At 31.1% G+C, this 21418-nt stretch overlaps 3 protein-coding genes, 1 long non-coding RNA gene and 1 other non-coding gene across 5 annotated transcripts; 3 read left to right on the top strand and 2 right to left on the bottom strand.

Moving 5' to 3' along the window:
- Nucleotides 1–678: 678 nt before the first annotated feature.
- LOC129296240 (uncharacterized) lies at nt 679–1246 on the bottom strand. The gene is made up of 4 exons (XR_008589734.1): nt 1137–1246; nt 984–1041; nt 801–867; nt 679–711 (listed from the first exon to the last, which is right to left on the bottom strand). It is a non-coding gene; the product is annotated as an uncharacterized LOC129296240 (long non-coding RNA).
- Nucleotides 1247–1422: 176 nt separating this feature from the next.
- Nucleotides 1423–1496, bottom strand: TRNAI-AAU (transfer RNA isoleucine (anticodon AAU)). The gene has a single exon. It is a non-coding gene; the product is annotated as a tRNA-Ile (tRNA).
- A 3576-nt stretch (nt 1497–5072) lies between these two features.
- Nucleotides 5073–8800, top strand: LOC129296243 (zinc transporter 1-like). Its single transcript, XM_054934836.1, has 3 exons — nt 5073–5922; nt 6515–6664; nt 8228–8800. The coding sequence occupies exons 1-3, from the start codon at nt 5266–5268 to the stop codon at nt 8531–8533; spliced, it is 1113 nt and encodes a 370-aa protein (XP_054790811.1). The 5' UTR covers nt 5073–5265; the 3' UTR covers nt 8534–8800.
- Nucleotides 8801–9672: 872 nt separating this feature from the next.
- LOC129296249 (uncharacterized) lies at nt 9673–11866 on the top strand. The gene is made up of 3 exons (XM_054934838.1): nt 9673–10200; nt 10447–11484; nt 11585–11866. The coding sequence occupies exons 1-3, from the start codon at nt 10140–10142 to the stop codon at nt 11614–11616; spliced, it is 1131 nt and encodes a 376-aa protein (XP_054790813.1). The 5' UTR covers nt 9673–10139; the 3' UTR covers nt 11617–11866.
- A 1488-nt stretch (nt 11867–13354) lies between these two features.
- LOC129296241 (cytochrome P450 71D10-like) lies at nt 13355–15277 on the top strand. Its single transcript, XM_054934835.1, has 2 exons — nt 13355–14371; nt 14477–15277. Exons 1-2 carry the CDS (start codon nt 13478–13480, stop codon nt 15086–15088), a joined length of 1506 nt encoding a protein of 501 aa, XP_054790810.1. The 5' UTR covers nt 13355–13477; the 3' UTR covers nt 15089–15277.
- Nucleotides 15278–21418: the final 6141 nt, after the last annotated feature.

The raw sequence follows: 21418 nt of genomic DNA, 5'->3' as shown, positions 1-21418 counted from the left end.
ACAGAAAAATTATAACCATGCGATGTCATAAAACACTAATATCTTCTGATCAACCAAAGTTTAAATTGAGTAGTCAGAAAGTTCTATGAGGCATTGAGGCGTATCACCTTTGAGTGCTAGCAGTATTCATGACAACCCCTTTGTTAGCCACCAAAGCATCCTTCTACATAAGTCATGAAGAGAAGCGAGACAGTAAATCAATAGAACAAAATTCTCCCCTGATCAGAAATTTATTAAACATGTAGAGTGATAGAAGTCACTGTTTTGAATGTCTTTCATAATGCAAAGCAAACCTCTCATAACACATACAAATACACGACACAAGGTAACAGTTTTGGACTCATATATGTTACAGAAATGCTAAAATCTTCAGCAGCCTAGTTTGTTGCGGATTGCAAGAGTCTAGGATACAAATAACATAAAAACAACAACAACAATAAAATGTAGATAGACATTTTTTCCAGCCCACGAAGTAGTACTACTGCACAGATTTAGAACATTACTTAGCCATCAGAGGAAGTGAGGAACAAACAAAATCAACTAATAACAGCCTCTATCAGTAAGACCAATGATACAATTACTTTCAAGTATAAATATTCACTCTATTCCAAGTCAGCTTCTATCAGCCCCTTAAAAGAGTAGCAATTCCAGTTTTTTATGTAAGAAAATATATCATACCTTGCATGTTCACTGGCTCCTGTTGCTGGTTTCCTGACAAAGGATCAAAGTTAATAACCCTTTCATTTGCCTATAATGCCCAGGCATGATGCATTTTCAATCACTAACAGAGAAATACTTACGCGAGCCCATCATCATCTATTTTGAGCTGCTCATTTTCAGGCAAAACTTTAAAATTTCTAGCACCCGCTGTTCACAGATCACAGAAAATTTAGAAAAGAAACCAAAAAAAAAAAATCAATCTTGCAACATTGAAATCTCAAAAAGGCAAGAAAACAAATTATATGCAATGAATTAACAGATACAATTTTTACGAGATTGGCCATCTTCAAAGACCCGGGTTAAACCCACTTTAGATTTTCCCTGCAACTTACGAAAATCACACAAGAATGTGAGAAAAAAAAAGAACAACCGAAAAACAAGAAATGAAATTCAAATTTCAAAGGTATCTGGGGCACCTTGACAGCTGCCATAGCTTTCCGATAACCGCCTGTTCCAATTATTCTAAGATTAATTGAATGTCTACAAAAGCATAAGTGGAACCATTCGGTGAGGATTCGAATGGGTATGCGAATGTGAAGCTTTAGTGAGAGTGATTGAGCAATTCAAAGGAAAAGAACAGTTGTAAATGGAAGAAACGGGAAAATCCGAACCCCGAAGAGCGCCTGCTGAGTTTTGGATTTGAAAAGAGATGCTTTGACATTTATACCCTTCTCGAAGGGGTTTAAAAAAATTTAGAAGTTTTGGCCCATGCAGGTCTCGAACCTGCGACCTTCGCGTTATTAGCACGACGCTCTAACCAACTGAGCTAATAGGCCGTGTTGAGGCTTTCTCTTATAAATATTATATGAAAGAAAATAAATAACCCTGCAAGGCTCCATCATCAACCATTTTGTGCACCCCAGCTTTGAAGTAGAGTGTTATGGTTATTTACTTATTTAATATACTTCAAATATTCAATAATAATATTTATAGTTAGTATAAATATAAAAAAAATTACAAAGGACCTAATGTTTAATTTTAGAACAAAATAGATGGAAATTATGATTTTTTTTAAGAATCAAAATTATTATCAAATATTTTATTATTATCTCTTGAGAAAATTATTAAAAAAATTTTAAAGCAAAAGCTATTACCTGTTAAAATATGTTAATTTTATTTCATAATTTAATTTAATTAAAATACAAAATAGACGCCATAATTTAATCTATGATTTTATAATAATATATTGTAGCAACAATTCGGTTTCAGCTGTTGTTATTTTCGTTGATGAAGAGTGGAATAATACAAAATTATCTAGGAAGCAAAAATTATATTTCGAAATGATAATTATTTAAACTGAAGACGTAGCAATTTGCAGTGTGATGACAATGATTAAAAAGAGGTTAATCGGGAACGAGCCCGTACAAGCTTTAGAACGATTCCTTTTGATGTGATGATAAAAGGGTCAATAAGTGCAATGATAAATAGATATGAATGTGAAAAAGGAAAAGTGGTTCGATATGTTTCGTGGGACTATGAAACAAATACTGAGTGTTGAGATTCAAGTTGGAGTCTTGCCACATTATATCAACATCTCCTGAGATCACCTTTTCGGTGCTAAAGCAATCATATATCCAATTTCAGCTAAATGCTTTGCTATAGCTTGTCCAAGTAGGTAAAGATATGACTTGCCCTTCTGATTTTTTTTTTTATAAATTAGTTTTATTAATTTATTAATATCAATGTGAAAAAATAAAAGGAATAATAACATGTAAAATTTTTAAATATGTCCTTTATATAAAAAATTTAAAAAATAATGTCATGTTATTTTCTTTCTCTTATAAAAAATAATTTTAAAACTATCTTTTAAATATTATCTAAAAATTTATACCATAACTTTAAATAAAATTAAATAAATTTTTTAAAATGTATCTTATAAATAAAACTGAAGAAAGTATATCTTGTAAGTTTATGAGTTTGAATTTTAGTACAAATATGACAACTTTGTTAATGAATAATTTATAAATTTTTTTTAGAGTCATTTGAATTTTAAGGTCTCCTCTCCCCCATTAAAAAATATTCTTTCCATCATTGGAAGAAAACTCTAATTATCTCACTAGAATTAAAGAGATATAATTAAATTATTAACTTTATATAAAAATAAAATAAATTTTTAATTTTACTTATATTTAAATGAAAAATTTTAAATTTGTATAACATGCTCTGTCATAATTAAGGGTTTAAGTAAGAATAATATAAGAAAAATATAATTAACATCTCATCAAGTATATTATATTAAGAAGAAGTGGAGAGAGTATTCAACATTTTTTAAAAATTACATGTTAAAAAATATAAACTATATTTTATTTTTTTAATATGTCATTAATAAATTTTTTTCCAAAAACCACAATCACTCAGCACTTCACCCCAAAACATTTCATGAATAAATATAAAAAATAATACTTCTTCATCTCAAATTATAAGATATTTTTAAATAAAATCTCACATATCAATAATTTTTATTAAATACACTTAATAATTTTATCTTTTTAAAATAAAAATATAAATTTTTTAAAATACCCATCATTTAATATATTGAAAAAAGAAGTGATAAAAATTAATTATAAAGAAAAAAGAATAATATTAAATTGTTGTATTTAATAAAATTTTAATATACTTAAAATATTTTATATTTTGAAATGAAATTTTTTTTTAAAAAATGTTAATTAATTAATTTAATTAACTTACTAAGTTTTGATTTGACACCTAAAAATATCACAGACCGGATTTGCCCAAACCACAGCTTTGGTTTTGGGGATTTGCATGACTCCATCGTGTCCTCATTATCTTTTTCATTGATTTTTGTTGTTTTATTTTTTTTCACTGGGAAGTGTGACATCATTTCCCACCATTGACACGTCCTTCCCTGAACCCTTTTTGGCTTTTATTTGCAATGACCGTATTACCATTCAGCGTCTCTATTATGCCCACATGTCCTTCTTTTGTCTTTTCTATCTCTAAGTTCTAAAATACGCTTTATCTTCCTTATCGTTATTGATGCTTGTTCAGGAATTTTTTTTAAAAGGATGAAATTGAAATAAAATAACCAATAATCCATATTTTTATACAAAATAACTTATAAAACAGACCATAATTTTTTTTTAGAAAATAACTGATATATAAAATCATTGGGTGGAGTAATGATTTAGTATGGAGCTTGCTATTAAGATTTGTCCATCTTCACTTGTTTATCCCAATATTTCCATGCACCGCGCCCACATTTCTCTTTTTGTTGCCCATTACATAAAAAAAAGTGGACTCCTTGTCTCAACCTTCATATCATGTATGTATCTAATTAACAATAAATTGATATTGATTTTAAAAAATATTTTTTTTATGTTGGAAAAATTATCTTGTATGAAAGAATCCCCTCCACTTACTATTAGTTGTTAATATATTCAGCCTATAACAAAATGCAAAATCTCAATTAAATTAAAAAAAATCACACATTACTCATAAGCATATATTTCTCACACAGAAAATTAAATCCACCGCACTCAATGAGGGAGACTCCTCGCTACTCTCTCTGGAATGTCATATAAAACGCTTTTTAAAAATTTTATTTGATCCAAAAAATATTTTTGACTAGATTTATAGTTCTCGCTACTCTCTCACATGTGGAAATTTTCACATTTTTCAATCGTTCAGCTTGGTTCAAAATATAAAAATTGAGTAACTTTTATTTTATTATATTTCACAAGTAATTAATGAGAATGTTTTTAATAAATTAAATATTATATTTATTCTTTTAAGGATATACTACTTCATTTTTATTTATAAGAAAAATTATTACTTTTTATTTTTTATATAAGCGAAATTACATATTTTAATAAGCATTTATTATATATTTTTTAAATCATCCCTCATAATTTACATTAATAAAAATATTTAATGCATGCTTATGTTAATTAATATAAGATAATTTAATCCAATTTTTTTTTATTTTCAAATATAATTATTATGGTTACCTAACTTTTTTAGATTGTTTGATATAAGTTTTTTATATATAAAAATGGAGTAAATAATTGAAAAATGTGAAAATTTTTACAAATTAAGATTTTGACTAACTTTTTTTTTAAATATCAATTAGTTAATAGTAATTTATATGGAAATGTAAGTGCCAAAAATGTCCATATCACAGCTGTCATCTGTGAGTAGAATATACCGCAGCCTAATTGAAGGGTCAGTTATTTCTTTAATTGTATACATGTGAGTATGTCTATTAGTATTCGTAAATCATTACAGCTAGTCAATTAGTTACTTAGTTAGTTGATTAATAAATAATTAAGTCTAACCTCATTTACATCATCTAGTTTGAAGAAGTACTTTATATAATCATGGCAACTGAGCCAAGATTCTCGCAATACCAGCCTCCCAGAGTGCTTTTATTTTCTTTGCTCTTCAGATATACAGAGAGCTACTCAAGTCTACTCATTCATCAAAACGAACCACCTTTTTCCCTCACTATATAACAACAACGATTCTCAATTCATAATTCATCTCGAGCCATCCTCTAATCTTATTTCAATTCATCTTCCCTGCACAATGATCATCAACTTTCACCCTTCTTCTTCTTCTTCATCCTCCATCTTTAAATCTCTCTGCGTTTGCGCGTTTCTCATCATCGTCTTCCCCGCTGTGGCTTCTGGGGATGGCTGTTCCTGCGATCTGTCAGAACGCAGAAACAGTGACGCCGCCGCCGGTGAAGCTCTGAAATATAAGCTCGGTTCCATAGCTTCCGTTCTGATCTCCGGCGGCCTTGGGGTGAGTCTTCCCTTGCTGGGCAAGAGGATCTCAGCTCTGAGACCCGAAAACGACATGTTCTTCATGGTGAAAGCCTTCGCCGCCGGAGTGATTCTCTCCACCGGCTTCGTCCACATACTTCCGGAGGCGCTCAAGAGCTTGACTTCACCTTGCTTGAAGGACAGCCCTTGGCACAAGTTCCCCTTCACTGGGTTCGTCGCCATGGTGTCCTCGATAGGAACGTTAATGGTGGATTCTCTGGCGACTGGGTATTACAAGAGACGGCATTTCAATTCAAAGCAAGTTTCCACCGATGAAGAGAAGTTAGGAGATGGCGAGCTTGCCGATCATATTCATATGCACACTCATGCGACACATGGTCATGCTCACGGATCAGCAGAGCGCTATGGTGAGGGCCCCGTAACGGCCGAGTTAATCAGGCACAGAATTATTTCGCAAGTAAGAAATAAAAATTATTATTATTATTATTATTATTATTATTATTATTATTATTATTATTTCATGTGGGGAAGCATAAATACTTGAAGAAAGACAGTCTTCGTGTGGTGTCATATTATATCATATAAGTCGATTTTGTTGCGATTTCTTTAATAGTTGGTTTAAAATGGAAACAATATTATTTTTTATCCCTACGCTTTGCTATATTTCGGTTTAGGTCCTACACTTTTTTTTTTTTTTGTATTCCATGTTCTTGCATTTTTCTCTGCCTATAATGTGTCTTACATTTTTATTTCATCTGACATACACATTTTTTAATTTGTTCTTATTAAAAATTTATGTCAATATTTTCATATGTAAATACAAAATTAATGATATTAATTGACATGTCACTGAATTAGTATTATTAACATTGCTTGTATCATGTCAACATTTATAAGGAATAATGTTACGAAAGAAGAAATGTGTAGAGATTAATTGGGTTTTAAATTTTTTAATATTATATACTTACAGCATTTCAAAATTTATGAAATTTTTATAGTGTCTATGTTTTTCATAATCTTGATCGCTCAAAATTAAATCCTGACATCAGGTGTTGGAGATAGGAATAGTAGTACATTCAGTGATAGTTGGAATCTCTTTGGGTGCTGCTGGGAGCATTGATGCTATAAAGACCCTGTTAGTGGCCCTCTCATTCCATCAGTTCTTTGAGGGTATGGGTCTTGGTGGTTGTATTTCTCAGGTATCTTTTTCATTATGTATATATATATGTTGTGTGAATACTAATTAGTAGGTATCTCACACCATTTATTTTTCAATGTCCATCTTTTCTACACTTGATTTTTTTTATTGGAGAAAGCATAAATGATTATGTAATTTTTTAATGAGTGTATTTGTTTATTGAATAAATTACACTAAACTACGGATTTTTTTTATATACTCCTGTAAAGAGAGTTTAAAACACACTGTATTATTCATGATATATAAATACTATATTTTTTTGATAAATTGTGTTTTCTTTGAACTGTGTTGAAATTTATGCATGATATGTTGGGGAAAATATTACTCTTTGATAAAGAAAACGAAAGGAGGGGATTAGGTTTTGAGTAACGTGTTGGTTAGTAGAGTCAAGGAGTATAATTACTGGGTCAACCATAAACAAAGAAGTTAAAAGTAATCTCATTGTTAATTATACAAAAGTATCATTATTTTTCCTATTAAAGCTGGATATTATGACCTTATGAGTCAACATCGAGCTTAAAGCTGGAAAGATGAATAACAGAATAAAATAAAATAAAATTGGCATATGTTGCCATTATGACAACATCTTTTTCTTTCCCTCCATAAATAAGATAAAATTACCACATCTGCCTTAAGAGTAATTTTTTAAAAAATACACATTGATTTCATATAAAAAAATAATTATTACAAAATCTATTAACAATTGAATTAGAAGTAATGTATAGTAAATGGTTTTAATTCATTTGTTAATAAATTTTGTAATAATTAATTTTTTTGTGGGACTTCAACATTTTTTTTTAGTTTTTTTCCTGATGAAAGAGTAAATTATTTTTCACATTATTATACATATATATCAATTGAAATTTTAAAATTTAAAAAGTATGAGTTTTTTGTAATAAATAGTGCTAGTTTTTTAAAACGTAAACTTAATAGAAGTTTGCAGGTCTTAGTTTCAGGAGATTTAATCCATAATTTTATTAGACTCAAGGCTCTGCCCTAATACAGTTAAGCTAAGTGCTGTTGAAAACAATGTTTTCTTTTCCCCCTCCTGCGCCGGTACCAGGCAAAGTTATCCATGGCGGCCATAGTGGAAAAACTGAAAACTGTCTCCCAAAATAAGCCAGTTCGGATATCTCGGCTTAGCTTCTTGGGATTGATCAACTCAGATTAATTTTCAAAAACTATTTTAAACATTAATTAACTAGATAGCATATGTTTCTCTTCAGGTACACCAGAAATATAGGTTGATTAAAGAAAAAAGATAAATAAACTCAGAGAAATTTTTTTACATAGACTCAATAAACTACATTATCCATGCCCTATTCAATAAAAACATGCAAGAATTTTCATTGAACAGATTATGGGTGACGTGATGTACCATATGCGTGTAAGAATTCCTCTAAATTATATGATGGGTTTCAGTTATCACGTGATAAGTAATTATATTAACGTGTATAATCATTTGATGATTCATTTGTCACATAAATTTGATGAAGTTGCAATCTATGATCTGGGAGTGAAAAGCAACATTTGAATATAATTCAATTTGTGGGTACGCGTGCAGGCAAAGTTCAAGTCGAGAGCCACAGCGATGATGGCGACATTTTTCTCCCTAACAACACCAATAGGGATAGCGATAGGGATGGGAATTTCAAGCGTGTACGAAGAGAATAGCGCAACTTCTCTCATAGTTGAAGGCATCTTCAATTCTGCTGCAGCTGGGATCTTAATCTACATGGCTCTCGTTGATCTTCTCGCTGCTGATTTTATGAACCCTAAGCTTCAAACCAATCTCAAGCTTCTCCTTGGAGCCAATGTCTCCCTTCTTCTCGGCTCTGCTTCCATGTCTCTCATGGCCAAATGGGCTTAAGAGCTTTTACTAACCTTTCCTTTTGCTTTAATTTTGTGATAAAGTGGTACTTTTTTTTCCCTTTCAATTAATCCAAGGATAATTTTGTTTGTTTAGTGCAAAGCTATTCCTTGGTATAAATAATGAAACTGTTATTTCTTTTTTCAATGTATATAATTATCACTCTTCCTTGGTATTCCTTGGTTTTCTTCAAATGTATATCTATAAGCTTCTCTTCTAGTTTTGAACCCAGGGTACGATGCCTGGACCCATGTCTAGTTTTTATCATTTTTTGTCCTTTTGATATATGTAGGAATTTACAGTCGGAAAATCATACCTCTGTGACCATGAAACTTCCTCTTCTATCACACCCAGGAAGCACAGGGAGATTTTTTCGGTCGTCTATTAAATGATATAGGCCATCCCACATATCACAACAGAAAAAAATCTTATACAATTACATAACTGCTTCCTTTTCTGGTAATTTACTACCACCATAATAATTTAATTCAAATTGGGCCTCTACCCAAAAGGTCCAATCTATGGAGGGGTAATCCAACATGACTTACATTTATATTATATGAACCTAACCTTCAAAGTTTGACCCAAGAATGGAATAAGTAGCTAGGAAGGGCATCAACGTAGGAGGCATAAAATGCTGTCTGCTGTGCTGATAAGAAAGAAGAATGAACAACATGTTCATTGGACACTGGCCACCCATGGCATCTCTTCTGCATTCTGATGAGGTTCTTGACGACACATCCAATCAATATTCTCAAATCCCACTGTTCAATTTCCATCTACAAGCACAAATTCTTGACCAATTCTAATCTCAGACAATGACAAGCTAAACTAAGTAACTATATAGAAGCCTGAACTTAAAAAGCCTACTTTCCCTGAAGCATCTTACCTAGTACAAGCATCACAGGGACCATTATATATATACATCTTCTGGTAATTTATATGCATGTATATAGATGAGCACAAAAAACAGGAATCTGCTTCACAGGTATCTAATGCTTGTCCTGCTTATGGTGCTTGACTTGATCACCTCAATCCCTCTTTCTCACGCCACTACACCCTGTGCTCCGTGCTGGTGCTTCCATGGAAGAAAAGTAAAACAAAGCCAGAGAAAGACGAAGCTTTGAGTAGAAAGCAAGCAAACACAACAAAAGGGGCATAATATAAACCAGAACTTTAATCTTTTTCAATGGCTAAGCAAGCATCTATACCCACACGGAATGAGCTTACAAAAGACATTGCTCAAAATGAACCGAACTGCTTCACATAAATTGGCCTTTTTCCGGTTTTGTGTCTCTCTCTTTTTTTTTTATTTTATTCATTCTCTTCAGGCGTGCATCTTGAAGCAAAGGATGACCGTCCAGAGAATTACTTAACTTCCATGGCTCCAATTACTCTTCATTCCTTCTTTCTGGGCAGTTCTAGGGCTCTTCCAACTCCGCAATATCTGTTATAAAACCCCACCATTGTACTCCGTTGTTCTGGTCTTTCAGTGCTGTGGTGAAAAACCAAAGCTTTAATTTAATTACAAGTCTCATACAGCAGCACAGTACGTTGCATTATTGAGCTGTGAGCAGTAACTGAAAGAAGCAGAGGTCACTTAGAAATGAGAAGTGGCCTTTTTCTCCTCTATCTGACTCTATCATTTATTTCTCTCATTCATTGCGGTATGTCTACAATCACGATCATACCAAATTCATCCTATTTGCTTTCATTTACACTGATAAACTTTGACGTGATACGGATCTCAATCTTTGATATTGAGATGGGTTTTATTTCTTAGATTCAGTTTATCTTACCCTTGCTCATTTGTTTTAACTCGTTGAAGTCTCAGAAAAATGACTGAGTATTATCAAATTTTGAATAGGGTTATATGTGTTATATAAGCCTCATTGATTTTTCTCGATTTGTAGATGCAGAGAGATCAATGAGAGAATCAAAAGATAAAAAACATGGGAGAATTTTGGCACACAAGCATGCGAAGAAGTTGAGGATGGCTTTCAAGCATTTTGAATTGTCTTCTTTAGAATTTTCAAATGCACAAAGTGTTGACTCATCATCTCCTTTGCCGCCTTATGAATCTCTGGCTCCAATTCCTTTACAACAAAATAGCCCTCCTTTTGGTTATCCTCCCCCACCTCCAATGGGCCTCCAATTACCGCCTCCAGGCCCAACTGGATCTCTTCCCACACCAACACCACAAAGTATCCCAAACTCTCCTGACATGGGTTCACCCTTACAAAATCCTCCAATTATCATCCCTGGCCCACCAGGTAACATTCCAGGCTCACCTGGGTCTACAACAAGCCCACCAAGTACCATCCCATCCCCAAGTGGAGGCACTGGGCCTAACTCACCTGAACCAATACAAAATCCTCCTATTGTTCTTCCAAGCCCACCTGGCTCTATGACAAGCCCACCAAGCACTATCCCATCTCCAAGTGGGGGTATTGGGCCAGGCTCACCTGAACCGATACAAAATCCACCAAGTACTCCCACGCCTCCAAATGAAGGTTCTACTCCAGGCTCCCCAGAACCAATACAAAACCCTCCTATTGTTCTTCCAAGCCCACCTGGATCAGCCACAAGCCCACCAGGCACAAATCCATCTCCTAGTGGAGGCAATGTGCCCAGCCCAACAGTGTTTGAGCCTCCTGTAGTATTTCCACCACCTTCTGTGCCTCCCCCTCCTGGCCTCAAGGCCCCAAGTGGAGCCTTATGGTGCGTGGCTAAGCCATCAGTTCCGGACCCAATACTGCAAGAAGCCATGAACTATGCTTGCGGGTTAGGAGGAGATTGTGATCCCATTCGGCCCAATGGGCCTTGCTTTGAGCCCGACACTGTTATTGCACATACTTCGTTTGCTTTCAATGGCTACTGGCAAAATTCCAAGGCTTCTGGTGGGACCTGTGACTTTGGAGGGACTGGCATGCTGGTGTCAGAGGACCCAAGTGAGTCTTTTACTTTCACTTCTAACAAATTTGAATTTAATTGTATTTTGAAAGTAATTGTTTTTATTTATTTATTTATTTATTTGGGCTTTCTCTGCAGGCTATGATGGATGCCACTTTGTCTATAGTTAGTTAAAGAGAGCTTCCTTGAGCAACTTTTGGACCCAACAGCGATACAAGATGCAACGCACATCAGTTTCTTTTCTTTATCTTCATTTTTGTTTCCCTCGGGAAAATAAGATATGTTTGTCACCTTTAATTGCATAAAGAATTTTCTATTTCTTTTGAACTTAAAAGGGAAGAGAGATTAATTACAAGTAGATTTTGTAAGTAATGTAGAATCGTGGGTTAATGTCATGATTAATTAATTTGTTGCCTCTTGGTTTTGTTTCTCAAAGCCTTCTTGTGTTTCTTTGGCCACCAACTTTATTCTCAACTTCACACGGTCGTTTTTTTTTTTTTTTTAAATCCCGCTCCAACAAATGCACATTAATCATGGGGACTAAGGTTTGGGCATAAATGATAGTTATTAAATAGAAAGTGCATGTAGTGAACAATTGGAGGATATTAACTATTAGATTGTGATCTTCAGTGAAGAGCTACAATTATTTGTAGAGTCTGGTGAACATTATAAGTAAGCATAGTAATGAACGTTGCAACTTAAGCTTCATACAAAGTATAAGCCCACAATCTAGTCTATACAATTTCTTGACCTCTTCTTGTTCTATTATTTAATGTTGATATTATTTTTTCTTGGTAGGATTCCAACGGAATAATAAATGGTCAAGATGGTTGAATGACAGAAATATAATGAAATTTACTGTCAACTATAAGCATCAAAGGTGTGCATATTTATCAGCTGCCACGTTAGACTTAATACAAGCAAGCAACATAAAATTCCATTAGGGTAGATCCGATAAAATTCCATTACAGCGAGACTTCAATAGACTTAAAGAATATGTAAATGTAACTTGGCAATCGTTTTGTGATAAAAAAGTCTCTGTAAATAAGATTGTGAGAATCCTGCCGCCCATGTGAGGATGGCCCATCTAAATTACTCATAAATAGAGTGCTCATCATAAATAGAGTGCTCATTTCAACGAGAAGATCAAAACTCATATTCTTGTAAATTACTCCCTTCATATTTTATTATTAAAAAAATTATAATTTTTTACTTATATTTTTTTTATAAGTAAAATCACTCATTTCAATAAATATTTATTGCATATTTTTTATATCACCCATTATAATTTACATTAACAAAGAAATTAATAAATATTTATGTTAATTAATATAGGATATTTTAATTCAATTTTATTATTTTCAAGTAAAATTATTATAATTAATTGATTTTTTTAAATTATATGATATAATTTTTTTCTTTCCTATATAAAAATGGAGGAAGTGTGGCTTAAATCCTTTTCAATTAGAACAATCTTAGATGTGCATGGAAGTCTAAGTGGTGATTTAGGTAAGAATACGAGACGTATAGCCTTATGAGACCCCAACGTTATGATCACCAACTTCCGTGTGCAACCCAAATTCCGAAGGCCAAGACTGACAAAATTTCTATTTGACTTGCAGAATTTCTATTCGACCACCAATAAAGAGAGTCTATTCTTGTGGTTTGGAATGAGGATCGACGACTCAAAAAAGAAAGAGAGGAGAAATTTGCAAAATCAGTAGAAGAACGTTACATTTTAATTTAAAATTTCAAAACTTAAGTTTATAAATTATTTTTTTAATTTTATATTAATTATTTAATTTAATTTTATTTGGCATGAAAAGTTTTACATTGTATTATTATTAACTTCATAAATACTTGGACAATCTCAGAAGAGGAATTATAATTTATCACAAAGACACTAAGAAAAACAGGGTCTAGAAAATGCAACATTAACCCTCAAGCGTTCAATAATTCATTATAAAACCACCCCTCAATGCTTCGTCTCCTTCCCAACCCCACAAACGGCACTCCACTGAGATTCAGATCATGGAGCTTCAGATCCCATGCTCCATCCTCTTCACCTTCTTTTGCTTCCTCCTTATGATATACAAGCTATCAACTTCTCTGAAACCCACCAAAACCTCACCCCCAGCTCCATGGAAGCTACCTCTCATTGGAAACCTTCACCAACTTGCAGGTTCACTTCCTCACCGTTCTCTCAGAGACCTTGCAAACAAGTACGGACCCATAATGCAGCTTCAACTAGGGCAAATATCCAACGTGGTAATCTCTTCGCCTGAGCTAGCCACAGAGATCATGAAAACCCACGACCAAATCTTTGCCAACAGACCCAGAATTCTTGCTGCTGAGGTCCTTGTCTATAACTGCAAAGACATAGCCTTTTCGCCTTACGGAAACCATTGGAGGCAGCTTCGAAAGATTTGTATGTTGGAGCTTCTGTCTGCAAAGAGGGTCCAATCCTTCAGAACAATAAGAGAAGATGAGGCGTCAACACTTGTCAAGAACATATCCGAAGAACACGCAGGTTCTGTCATGGACCTTGGGAAGAAGATTCTGCCAATCACGAACTCGATAGTTGCTCGTGCAGCTTTTGGGAAAAGGACAAAGAACGTAGAAGAAATCCTATCAAATTTGGCTTTTGGGATTCAGCTGGCGAGTGGTCTTTCAATTTCTGATCTCTTTCCTTCACTCAAAATCCTCCGTGTGATCACGGGGACGGAAGCTAAAGTTAAGAAAGTTCACACAGTGATTGATAGGATGCTTGATAATATCATCAACGACCACAAAGAAAAGAACCAAAGCCATACTAATAATGGTGAGCCAAAGGAAGAGGATCTGGTTGATGTTCTTCTCAGAATTCAAAAGGAGAATAACTTGGAAATTCCCTTGACTCTAGACAACATCAAAGGTGTTATCCTGGTCAGTATATGCATTTATAGAAAGTCTCATATATTGTCGAATTATACCATCATATATTTGGGATTGTCCATAGTATAATAATGTGGTTCATGATACTCATTTCAGGACATTTTTGTTGGTGGGACTGAAACAGCAGCAACAACTGTAGAGTGGGCAATGTCAGAATTACTGAGAGACCAAAAGAGAATGAAAAAGGCACAAGAAGAGGTAAGAAGGGTGTACGGAGACAAAGGATATGTGGACGAATCAAAACTTGACCATTTGAACTATTTAGGAGCAATCATCAAAGAAACCTTGAGAATACACCCACCTTTACCATTGCTAGTTCCAAGAGAAAATAGTCAAGGCTGTGAGATTCATGGCTATGAGATACCTCACAAAACTAAAGTCATGGTCAATGTGTGGGCAATTGGAAGAGATCCCAAGTATTGGAAGGAGCCTGAGAAATTTCAACCAGAGAGATTCATGAATAGCTCAATAGATTACAGAGGAACAAACTTTGAATACATCCCATTTGGTGCTGGTAGGAGAATTTGCCCCGGAGTCACATTCGCTTCAGTTGTTATTGAGCTTGTTCTCGCCAATTTGCTTTATCATTTTGATTGGAAACTTCCAAATGATATGAAACGTGAAGAGATCGATATGACTGAATCCTTTGGTGCAACTGTGAGAAGGAAGAACGGTCTATGCGTTGTTCCTGTTAATTATCATTCTTAATGTCATAATTACTTATTACTTCTTCGAATAATAGATGATTTGGTGGTCAGCATGTAAGTTTTGTTTTTGTTTTTTTAAATGTCGACAAAAAATGAAAGGACTGTAATGTAGTAGAAGATTGTTGTGACTCCATGTTTGCACCATGTATTTCACAATACAAGTCCTGATCAATAAAAGGATTTTGGTTCATTCTACATGTTGTTTTAAAACATCAGAAGATTGAAAAGCCAATTAAAAAAAATCAACATAATCTGTTTTATATAATCATTCAAGCCCCTGTATTCCTAATGAAAAACAGAGCTATCTAGGAGAACATTTCCTGAGCAATGCCAATGTATATATATATATATATTGGTGGCTTCCATTCCACCATTCGTGGTTTCTTGCTATTGGGAAGAGATGATAATAACAGCGAGTGGCGACTCTGTTCTCTGAGGTTTCAGATGTTTTCGTGCCTGGTAGTGCCAGGAGGGATAATACAAGGAAGACTTACAAAATAATAAAACCAGATAAAATAGTGAAAAGGAAAATTTTATCCAAATTCATAAATATCAATTTCAGAAGATTTAAAATCTTATTTGAGATAATACAGTAAATTGGACGATGTATTTTTGAACTAAAAAACATTTAATTACAACTCAGGTTAACATAATAGTATTATATCATCCTTGCGTATGAAATAACATACTCTCTTCGTCCTATTTTCCAGTTTTGCTTCTAATAGATAGGTTCGTGACAAATTGTCCATTTAAGTTAGTTTTTATAAAATTTAAGTTTGAAAAAAATGACATTTTTTTAAGAAAATCAAGGTTCAAAACTCAGCCTTAATGTATCCTGCAAAAAGAGACGCTGAGCAAGTCCGTTTTTATTTTACCACTACAATATAAAATATTTTTAATTTTTTAAATTAAATTTAAACTTTAAAATATATATTTGTACTTAAAATTAAAATTTTTATTATTTATTTTTAATTTTTAAACATTAGAATTTATATTTTTTTAAAATATGAAACATTATTATTGAAAATTTTAATTTTTAAAAATTAAAAAAAAAAAAGCACTCATGGGTATGCCCCTAAGCCTTTCGAGTAAAGGTCGGGTTTCATAAAATGATTGATTTTGAGATAACCGAAGGCTTGACCCTCACGCTTTTCAACTTTGCTAATAATGTCACAATTAATAATATAATAGTGGTATATAAAACATATAGTTAATATTTCTATAAAATTGCATAATTATTAAAAATATCATGACAGTCATTATATTTAGAGATAAAATAAACTTATAAAAAATATTTTACATATAATGATAAAGGAAGTAGTAAGAGACCTTTTATTCTCAATACTTAAAAAAAAGATTAGTCTTTACTGACGTGTCATAATATACTTCTTATACTTTAACAAAACCCATGTATATAGCTAATAAGATTTAGGATTTGCTTGAATTGAGAGAAAAGTGCTAGTTAAAAAGAGAAAAGTATCATAATATAATATTTTTATGTATTTTTTCTCTTATAGTTTTTCTTCCTTCTTACTTCTCTCTACATTGAAGCGAAGGATAACAGTGACTTTTCCACTTGAGCCCCACCACCTCCTAATTGAGTGAAACTTAATGGTGATGGTGCAATGTGATCAGCTTATATATATGAGAGATAACCAAGGTTCATGAATAGCTGGGATTTCGCATACTTTAGACAAATGTAGTTCATATGAAGTTGGAGAATTGGGCAGCTTTGAAAGGTCTCAATTTAGCATGGGATATGGGCTTTAAAAGAGTCATCTTTAAAAGTAATTCTAAATAAAATGCTAGTTGAGAACATTAATGCTGCTGATGCAAGTGAAAACACATGCAACTTAGTGCTTATGAAACATGTTGCAATTTTAGTGGCAAGTTCAATTTACTTACATACCAAGACATCAAAACCAAGAAGGAGTTCATAGAACAGCCCTCTATGACATGGCAATTCAATTTATGAGGAATATGGTGCAAAAAGATTGCTTAGGATTTCAATATCTTGATGTTTAATTTCCTTTTAGTTAAGAGTTAATGCCCTCTTTTGTACAAAACAAAAGGGTTAAAGTGTAATTTTGATACAATTACTCATTATTCATGAGTCGAGTCTAGTAATTATATTGGCTAAAAAATCTCTCAATAAATATTTAATACAGTTGCATAAAAGTTAACTTTGATGATTAATTAATAAAAAATTTACAAAAAATGACGTGAAAATTATAGAACAAGACCCCAAAAAATATAGATAAAGACCCAACAAATTAAAGAAAAGGAACATAAAATATTTTCTTTTCATTTTCTATAACTTATAATCAACTAATGATCTAAATTAATATTTGTTAACAATATGGGCAATTTTGCACGGTTTTTAAAAAGTTGAATGGAAACATTGTACTATCAAAAACAAGTTTAAGTTTTTAAGCATTACTAGACTTATAGTTTATGAGAAAATTTGCCCAAAAAATCCAAAAAAACCCATGTATACTCATCTGCACTGCATGCATCTTATGTCTGTAATTTGGTTCTATGGAGGGAGGCAGAGATTGCATGTTTTGAAGCTTGTATAAAAGTAGCGGTGCTTCAATTAAACAAAGTTAGGCATGAGTTTTTTTTTTTAATTTTTTATTTAGTTGAAAATTGTGCAAGAAAATACAATTAAAATTGTCGTGAACTTGCACCTCAATAAAATAAAATAAAAGTGAGAGAGAAAGAGCAACCGAAGGGAGTATAATTACCCTGCCATTTGTGAATGTCATGATGCTGGATTGAAGAAAATGGCATACTTTACATGTACCCTATCCTTCGTGACTCACGGGAAGGCAAACAGTAAAGTTACTTTATACATACATACATACATACATACATATATATATATATATATATTGGTAAAAAAAATACCTTCGAATAAAAGATGACAATTACAATTGAATATATCAAAATGTGATAATTATTAATTAATTTTTAAAAACTTGTTTGATATTTTGTTTCTTGATGAAATGATATATCTGCCATTAGTAACTATTATGTGTTGAGAAATGATTACTTGGTTGAATTATTGATCAAAACAAAATAAATACTCTATTCAATCCTTATCATACAGCACCTTTAATCATCTCACTAGTCATCAGAATTAAAAAAAATGATTAAATTATTAACTTTGTTTATAAAAGATAAATATTCAATTCTACCCTTATTTAAATGAAAAACTTAAATTTACATTACATTCTCTTTTATAATTAATGAGTTTAAATATATATAATATTAAAAAAATATAATTAATGCCCCATCAATTATCTTATATTGAGAATCACCAAATTTTTTTAGAAGATGTCTTTATAATAAAGACTAGAGAAGTACAAGCGAAGCAACCAACCTGCTAATATTATAATAAAATAAATACTTATTTCATCTCAAATTATAAAATATTTTTGAACAATATTTCATGTATATTTTTTAAAATAAAAATATAAATTTTTAAAAATATTCATAATTTAATATATTAAAAAGAGAAAGTGATAGAATTAAATAGAAAGAAAAAGAATAATATTAAAATAAATTTATTTAGTAAATCCTTAATCTTTTTAAATTATCTTATATTTTAAAAAATGTTTTTATAATTTGAGACATAAAAAGTATATAATAAAAATAATAAAATAAATTTGAGACATATTTACTATAGTTCAAGAATTCTTAATTGCGAAGTTTTCTTTTCGTTTAGTTGTTTATTAAAAAAGGTTTTATGAATTAAACATTAAACAAATGCAAGTGGAACACCAGTGACCAATTGGATGACAAGATATACTGCTAATTCATTTATTCCTCTGATTGTCTCTTTTTTAGTATTTTTGATTATTTTATTATATTTTATAAAATAAATTTTTCTTTCTCTTTTTTAAAAAGGAAAACTTTACAAAAATTTACCAATCCCAATTTTAAAGGATTCAAATCCTTTGTTCAAATGTAGGGAAATTTATTATTTTATTTTATTGCATACGTTGATTTTTATATAGACATGGTCAAATTAAATACTCACACCATCACAGTTTATACTCAGGAGGTGATTCAATGTTTCAATATTATTCTTGTCTCCTTATTATATTTTTTTCTCTTACAAATGGAATTATATTAAATTAATAGTATTTTTTAAATTTTAAATTTTTATTTTCAAAAAAATAAAATTGTAAGATGTATATGTATTTAATGAATTTTTGTTACTACCTGAGACATTCTCATAGCCAACAACTTGAGATTACCTTTTCAAAAAATGTAAGTGACTGTCATCTCCTAAGAGATGCCTTTTTATATTATATATTTTTATGAGTTGAATCCTAAAATGATACTTTATTAATATTTGTAGTTTTATCAAAAAGTATCTCATAAATTATTTTCTTTAAACCACAATATAAAATATTATTAACTAATTTATGTTTTTAAAAAATGATTGGTTAAAATCTTAATTTTTAACATTTTTATATCTTTTTAATTATACCTTTGTGTGAAATAAATATAATATTTGACTTATTCAAAACACATTCATTATTTACTTAAACATAATATAACAAAATAAAAACATAATTAAATATAATATATATATATAGTGTGTGTGTGTGTGTGTATGTATAATCTATCAAATGTCTCAATGGTAAAAAAAAAAAAAATCTATCAAATATCTCATATTTTAAACTAAACGAAATTTTGGAAAACGCTTTATGTTATAGTCTAAACGGGGCAGGACGAATGGAATATTATTCAGGTGGGGAAGTCTGCAATATCGCTTGACCTCAGTATAGCAGCCGTCCTCTTTGGGAAGGAAACTAATTATCTCCATTTTCTAATTTTTTAATAAATTTTGGATGGCAAAGGAATATTAAATTCGCTTAGAATAAATAAATCTTGTAATATTTTAACTCATAATTTGACTTTTCAGTTACAGTTTCAAAGATAAAATCATTACATTTAGTGCCGTTAAATTTTAATTGATAGTATGTCAAGTCAAAAGGATAATTTTCCAAAAATCAAAGTCTTCATTTTGTCAATTTAACAATATTTTCCACAAGTGCATGTAATCATCCCAATGCGGGCTTACGCAACAACCATGATTTTTTTTTTTTCTTTACCCCAAGTGGTGTGGAAGTCTGTGAGGCCATGAGAGCTAGCTAGAAACTTGACATTATTTTTGCAGATATTTTAGTTTCAAAATGCAACTTGATCTAACATGCGTAAGGTAATTTATTTATTTATATTTTTTTTTCACCTGAAAAAGACTTAGATTTTGAAACTAAGATATTTGCAAATTATTTTTTTTAAATTTTTAAAAAATGGTGCAATCTAACTCTATAGTTTATAAAAACTTAATTTTGATAGTTAATTGATAAGAAAATAACATAAAAAGACTTTAAAAATTATATAGAAGGCTCAAAAATTACAATGAAGAATTCAAAAATTATACATAAGAACCCAAAAAAATTATATGAAAACAATAAAAAAAGGTTATTTTCTATAATTTTTGAGGTATTTTTTTATTATTTTTTAGTTAATTAATTGTCAAAGTTAATTTTTGTTAATGATAGAAATCAAATTACATTGTTTTTAAGGGTTAAGAAAATAATTTGTATAATAAACAAGTTCATAGTCTACAATATTACTGGACCTAAGTTCAGAAAATAATTTCTTTTATTTAAAAGAAATCTAAGTATTTAATTTTAAGATTAAGCATATTATAGATTAACGGTCAAACGTTATTATCTGTTAGTCCAGGAATAACATTACAACGATTGTTTTGATACTAGAAGGACCATATTACCCTATCAAATAATCTATAATAGTCAATGCTCCTGGCAAATGAGCAATAATAAAAATGATGCTTAACCTTATAATTAAAAGTACATAAATTACTCTCATATTTTAATCTTTTAACAAATTTAAATTGATAAATGAATATTCAATCAGCACAGAATGAGGACTCCGTCCAGCTTGAGAATTTAAGATTTTAAGATGATATCTTATGTGATTGAGTTCGTGCCTTAAACAAGGGTTTAATTTCTAATTAACTCCTGATCTATTTTTAAAATTTTTAATTAAATATTTTTGTGTACTGTATTTTAGTAAATGTAAAAATTAATCATATTATTTACTATAAAATCTACATTTTATTTAAAATATTAACAGTAACATATTGATAATAAGATAGTTTTAATTAACTTGGTTGAGCAATTCGATTCATCATAGCAGGACTCTGCGTGTGTTTGTTTGTTTTCAATCTATTTTTATTTTTTTATTTCTTTTTTGACATCTTATTTTTTTTTTCCTGAAAAGTGAA

This window comes from Prosopis cineraria, unplaced genomic scaffold (assembly GCF_029017545.1).
Source record: "Prosopis cineraria cultivar Desert tree isolate PC_DT_omini unplaced genomic scaffold, ASM2901754v1 PC289, whole genome shotgun sequence".
In the NCBI taxonomy this organism is placed as follows: domain Eukaryota; kingdom Viridiplantae; phylum Streptophyta; class Magnoliopsida; order Fabales; family Fabaceae; genus Prosopis; species Prosopis cineraria.
The sequence above is the reverse complement of the archived record's forward strand: the minus strand, read 5'-3'. Positions and strand labels throughout refer to the sequence as shown.